The sequence below is a fragment of the Triticum urartu genome, chromosome 4 (genome assembly GCF_003073215.2).
Source record: "Triticum urartu cultivar G1812 chromosome 4, Tu2.1, whole genome shotgun sequence".
In the NCBI taxonomy this organism is placed as follows: Eukaryota; Viridiplantae; Streptophyta; class Magnoliopsida; order Poales; family Poaceae; genus Triticum; species Triticum urartu.
This window is the reverse complement of record NC_053025.1, coordinates 2,445,109-2,451,445: the sequence shown is the minus strand read 5'-3', so window position 1 is coordinate 2,451,445 and position 6,337 is coordinate 2,445,109. Positions and strand designations below refer to the sequence as shown.

General features: G+C 43.9%; 1 protein-coding gene across 5 annotated transcripts; it reads left to right on the top strand.

The window, feature by feature from the left end:
* Positions 1-1,765: 1,765 nt before the first annotated feature.
* Positions 1,766-6,090, top strand: LOC125550113. Of its 5 annotated transcripts, none has more exons than XR_007301538.1 (6): positions 1,766-2,177; positions 2,542-2,589; positions 2,826-3,016; positions 3,134-3,248; positions 3,419-3,626; positions 5,688-6,090. XR_007301538.1 is itself a non-coding variant. In XM_048713026.1 (6 exons), exons 2-5 carry the CDS (start codon positions 2,697-2,699, stop codon positions 3,586-3,588), a joined length of 483 nt encoding a protein of 160 aa, XP_048568983.1. In that variant the 5' UTR covers positions 1,768-2,177; positions 2,542-2,696; the 3' UTR covers positions 3,589-3,626; positions 5,688-6,090. The 5 variants fall into 5 exon arrangements, 3 of the variants coding, with proteins under 3 accessions (XP_048568983.1, XP_048568984.1, XP_048568982.1); XM_048713026.1 differs by having other exon boundaries at positions 1,768-2,177; positions 2,542-2,703; XR_007301536.1 differs by lacking the exon at positions 2,542-2,589 and having other exon boundaries at positions 1,768-2,177.
* Positions 6,091-6,337: the final 247 nt, after the last annotated feature.

Genomic DNA, 6,337 nt, shown 5'->3' with positions numbered 1-6,337 from the left:
GCTCTCGGCGCGGCCCGGTCAACGTGGTCAATGAACGACATCCATCGAAAATGGACTGTACGTGGAGAGGCTGACAGCTGGGTCCACGGCCGCACGCAAGGAAATGCCTCCTTATTACGCGCAAAATAATGATTCCTCCACCTGACAGCTAGGACCCACAGGAAGGGCCTCTATATTTGACGAAAAAAACGTTCCCCCGCTGACAGGTCGGACCCACAAGCTATATCTTCGCACGCAAGGAAATGCCTCCTTATTACGCCCAAAAAAATGAATACCCCCTGCTAGCTGGGACCCACCATATTGTTGGGCTGACTTGTGGGCCTAAGTTGACAGGGATGGAGAGCTTTGTCAACTTAGTCAATACTCCAGTGACCGTATGATGTCCATCCAACGGCCATAGTGCTTCTTCAACCTCTGGTCTTCTTGCTCCAGCCGCCCAAAGCAGCGCCGGTCGTGCCGCCTGCTCCTGCCTCCCGTGGCCGGCTGTGCTACCGCGGAGGCCTCACCGCCCCCATACTACTCCCACCACTGGCCAGGCCGACCCTCCACTCACCCAACCCCCTGTTATTCTGCGGCGACTGCAGCATCACACCGCAGCCGAACCAGTAAACGCTCGTACTCCTCTCCGCGTGGGCATCCTCTTCCACGTCTTGCACGGCTCCGCATCGTCCCCTTCCTAGGCCTCGCCGTCGTCCACCACCGTGGTGCTCTCGGCGCGGCGTGGTCAATGTGGTCAATGACCGACTTCCATCGGAAGAGTACTGTACGTGGAGAGGCTGACAGCTGGGTCCACGGCAGCCGCAAGGAAGTGACTCCTTATTACGCGGAAAATAATTATTCCTCCACCTGACAGCGGGGACCCACCGGACGGGCCACCAGTATTTTGCAAAAAAAATCGTTTCCCCCTGACTGCTGGGACCCACCGGACGGGCCACCGTATTTCGCGAAAAAAATGTTCCCCCTGCTGTCAGCTCGGACCCACCGGAAGTGCCTCCTTATTACACAAAAAAAAATGAATACTCCCCCGGCTAGCTGGGACCCACCTTGCTGGGAGGCTGACTTGTGGGCCTACTAAGTTGACGGGGACGAAGGGCTTTGTCAACTTAGTCAATATGAACGATTCTAGCTCCAGTGACCGTACGATGACCATCCAACGGCCGTAGTGCTTCTTCAACCTATGGTCTTCTTGCTCCAGCCGCCCAAAGCAGCGCCGGTCGTGCCGCATGCTCCTGCCTCCCGTGGCCGGCTGTGCTGCCGCAGAGGCCTCACCGCCCCCTACTATTCCCACCGCTGGCCAGGCCCTGCGGCGACGACAGCCTCACACCGCAGCCGAACCAGTGAACCCTCGTAGTCCTCTCCGCGCGGGCTTCCACTGTCGCATCGTCCCCGTCCTAGGCCTCGCCGTCGTCCACCCACTACACCACGACACCACAACGGCGACATGCATCTGTTGGTATAGCTGCGCATTTCCGACACATTGTGTGCCCAAAAGAACGCCGACACAAAAATCATTAGCGTTACTGAACATTTTCAATGATCAGTGTGTCGGTAATGTCTAACAGTTTATCAATGTACTATGTGTCGGCATATGTTTTGATGGCCGTTGGATTATGTGTCGCCGATGCTTAACCACAGGAAAAGTGTCGGCGTAGTTCAAGACTGGCCCACTTATTTTCAGCTGCGCGGCACAGGCCCAAACTATCGAGCGGCAAGCGGCAAGCGAGAATGCGATGGCCCAAACATATTCCGGTAAATCTCATACCCCCACCCCCCACATCCCCCTTCTCTCGCAGAGTCACGGCACACACATTCAACCTAAACCTAATTCACCGCTGCCGCCGCCACGGACCTGCCCGTCGATCTGCTCGCGCCGTCGCTGGTTCCCGCATGGCCGGCCTCCCTTCCAAAGTCGCCGCCCCCAACCAGCGCGCACGCCCGCTGGTCCCCGTGCGCCTGGCCTCCCTTCTCTTATCCAGCAATCAAGGAGCAACAGCGCCGTCCGTCGCGCCAAGTAGCAGCAGCATCGTCCACCGGCAAGGAGCAGTAGCGTGCAGCGGCTTCCGGCGTCAAGGATCCGCCGCGCCGACTGCTGCTTAGGTGCTACCGACTGTTCTTCTTCCTCCACGGCGATGCCTCTCGCGGTTGATTCCCCTTGCGCCGCCTCCAGATCTCAGCAGGTAACTTCCTGTACATTTCTTTAGTGTTTAAAACCCAGTTAGATATGTGCTTTAAAGACCTAAGCATTCAAAAGACTACAGAAAGAAAGATCTGTCTAGGGTGAAGCCTGAAACAACATCATTCTGCATTTACGAAATTGAAATATGAAGTTTCTCTGTAAAACTGATATTTGTACAAAAATATGGCCCTTTCCATCATAAAACAGACATTGCCTATAACTACAGATATATGTTTTGCCTGGACACAATATTGCCAAGGTCTCGTCCAATATTAATTGATTTCCTGCGCACAAATGTGTGTCAGCAAAACTAATAGATTCAAGTTAGCAGTTAATTGTTTCTCACCTCCTATATTTGGTTGCAGATGGATCTGTCAGTAAGTTGAAATTCAGTGGAGCTGGTTCGGTATTCGGTACTTTCAGTCAATCGCAAGTTGTAGTTATATATGTCAATTACATCCTGATGATAAAATAATAAAAGGAAAATGTTTCATAAAGCAAGTGGGAATATGTAAACTGAATGTCAGGTTATCACTTGATCCGACCACTTTAATTAAGTTGCAAAAGGCACTATAATCTATCATAATTCCTAGTTGGATGTCATACTGTGCTGTCTATACTTATTTGATATGCCTGTTATTTGGAGCAGAAAATATGGCATGTAAAAGAGGAGGAAGAGAACTCCCTGCGTATGATGAACAATCGAGGTCCGCAAATATTGCAGAAAACGAGAGGAAGATGAGAGGTCTTATAAATCTGAAAAAGAATTTAGCATTGGGAGAAAACAGAAGGCAGATTGCGGAAGTAGGTAGCCTATCACAACCACCCAAGAAAAAAAAGGTACTATACTTTCCTTGTTTACATTTAACACTTCCTCTTAAAAGGGCGTGAAATAAGAAGGAATTTAGCATTGGGAGAAATACATTGTTTCACACATATTTCTGCTTTATTGTCTAGTCAATGAACTGCACATGTGAAGATAGAAATGGAGGACATAACCTGCGTTCAGACTATGAAGATGTTGAAGCTCCCAATTACGAACCCATACAGGATGGCTTGGAGGATAGTCAAGGTATTCTCAAATACTTCTGGAGTATTAGAGCTCATATTCACATCTATATTTAGGCTTGCACGGTTAGAGGCAACAAAATAATTTAAAGTTGACAATGCTACCGGGTATGAATTGTTAGACTGCACCGTTGTCTGTTAAGCATCATGTTCAACAATATGTGTTATTTGCAGGTGAAAATATGAGGAGAACAAGGGGAGGAAGCAAGCTCCCTGCATATTACAAACAATTGAGGCATGCGAATATAGCAGAAAATAGGAGGAAGCTGGAAGCTCTTATAGAACTGAAAAGGAATTTAGCATTGGTAGAAAATATGAGACATGCTGAGGAAGTAGGAAATTAGCTATGGGAGAAAACAAGAGTCATCATCGCAGAGTTTAGGTATTATTCTCGTCAACTTCCCCCATGAGATGCCAAACTTCTAATTTTTTGGTGTGCCTCTAGTTTTGCATCAAACAGATAAATATCAAATTGTGTTAATTTCTGTAGTGTTTGTTATGATAGGTAGCGGAAAAGAGTTGATTCAGCAGTTCTGCAGTTGTTCCCTTTCAGAAGGATCCAGTAGCTGAGATTCAAATAGTTTTGTTTTTGAAATAAATGGCATTGTTTTTTCACTACTGTGTGTTGTTTCATGCTTGGTTTAAAATGAATGGGGTTTGAATGGGAAAACGGGTGCTTAGTTTGAACAAAACAGTATATATTGTGTAGCAGCACCCACATTATCATGAAAATAGTATCAAGTTCAGAGCCTTAACCACAGAAACTAGAAAACCAAATTAATTCATCTTATGTTTTAGTACTCCCTCTGTTCAGTCTTGTAATACGTTTAAGACAGCTGAAATTGAACTGTTTTGGTTGTTGTCTTATAAATGTCTAGATCGTCTTACAAAAGTGAACGGAGGGAGTACATGTTTTCTCATAAATGTATGCTATAGTAGGTAAGCACATTCCTTTTAGAAATTATTCCAGCAAGATGGCTAGCTGCTAGTATCTGTTTGTTCTTGAGAGAAGCTTAATTCATTCAGTACCACAAAATAGGATTACACTTTGACTCGTTGTTTACAGAAGCATAGGTGCTGTAGTATATTGAGTTGATGATATGGTGACTTTGAATCCTACAGCAAAATTAAAAAGAAGTCGATTTTTTGCAACTTCAGAGAAAAGACCAATAACCCTCGAAGGCACATGGTACTTGACATCACTACCTTGGCAGACTTCTGAATGAACACTTTCAAATCACACAATTTAGTACTGCGATATGGTGTAAGCTGGTCCTTGCACGGGGGAGGACTCAGATGTTTTTCCAATTAAGATAGAAAGCTTGTATTCTTATTTGTCCTGGAAAAGAAGGCATAATGAAAACGGAAGGAAAGAGAGATTTTATATTTATGCGTGGCTTAAAGTAACTAACGGAAGGATAGTACTAAGTTAGTGTAGAATCAGAAAATATGTGACATAAGAAATTTGAAAATGATAGAGAGATTGTCTCCATAACATGCAGAGCAAGTTTAATTTGCACATCTAGTTGAAGTTTTTATGCTACTCCCTGGAGCTACATCTTCATTTCCATAAACATAAGTATCATCTTCCCAGGTTGCTTCACCTTTCCTGATTTAGTGTTTTGCTAAATAGAGTCAAATTTGTCTGTTTGCGCGCGATGGCTCTACCTTCCAGTTTGTTTTTAATGGTGGCATAAAACAAGGAATAATACATACTCCCCCCGTCCCAAAACAAGTGTCTCAACTTTGTACTAGCGTTAGTACAAAGTTGTACCAAGGTTAAGACACTTATTTTGGGATGGAGGGAGTATAATGGAAGCTTTCTTAAATTAATGTTAGTTTAATAGAACTGTGTCATTCTGAAGTATGTAAATCTAGAAAAATGCCCACCTTGAGTGCTTTAATAGTTTCTGACTTCGCCATTCTTTTTTCGATCCAAACGGTTGTCACTTTTGGTGTAGATTTTTCTTCAGAAAAATGTCTACTTAATGAGGGCAACAATGCCTAGTGTATTTATTTGGTAGTGATGACTGATTACTTCAACCATTTCAAGATAGAAATAATGGCCCACATATAATTGAATTGCCTATAGAACGACTGCCTAATTCAATTGCACAGGAGGTTCTGCTGCTGTAGTTCATTCCTTCTTTTATACTGTTGAAGTCAACAGTTCTATTCTGCAAATCCATAAAACAATAAGAACCTTATTCCTGATGCCTTAGAACAGATTTGATTTGTTATCGGTGAATGCATAGATTTCTATAGTTGGCCATATGATATGCTAGGTGCTACCGAATTTCGTTGATGTTTTGATAAGGATATCTTTTGTAACCTGTTTGCAGTACATCCTCTACTTTTTAGATCATTAGAATCAAGGGCAACTCACAAATTTGGACAAATTCTCATTTTCTAAGATTGCTCAAACGTGCAAGTTCTTTTGTAGGGACAAAGTGAAGAAAGTACCAAGTCAACCAGTTAATCTAAGATCTTCCAGATTGCTCTTGTTCATAACATGGTTGACACATTTTGTTCATATGGAAGTTGATGTCAGCTTGGGATTGAAGACTTTGTCTCTTCCATCATATATTGTAGTAGTGTTCGAACATCTGGTCTGTTAGGAACTTGGCCATCATATTGTGTAACAGGCCACTGCCTAAATGTTGACTTATGTATTTCCTTACTGGTTTTAACTTGAGTGAAGAAACTAGAATCTTCTATGTATGTTGAATAAATGCATTGATTAATGGTATCTTGTGATGAGTATAAGAATGCAATTGTTTGTATATGTATTGGGTACTGAACATGAAATGAATATTATGAATTTAATTTCATGTTGATATGGTAAATTCGTAATTGTGCTGAAATGTAGACCATGACAGCAAGTCTGTCACCAAAAGTTTGGACGTTGCATTATGTGTCGGCGTAGCATAATGTCAGATGAACTGTCGGTATAGAATTGCCTGTCGGTGTAGAATGTCTGTCGGCATAGACCTAACCTATCACATCATATTTTCTGTCGGAGTAGATTTGTTTGTCGGTGAAGACCTTTCCCGGCAGGACTATAGGCGTCAGCACCTTTCTATCGGGAAAGGT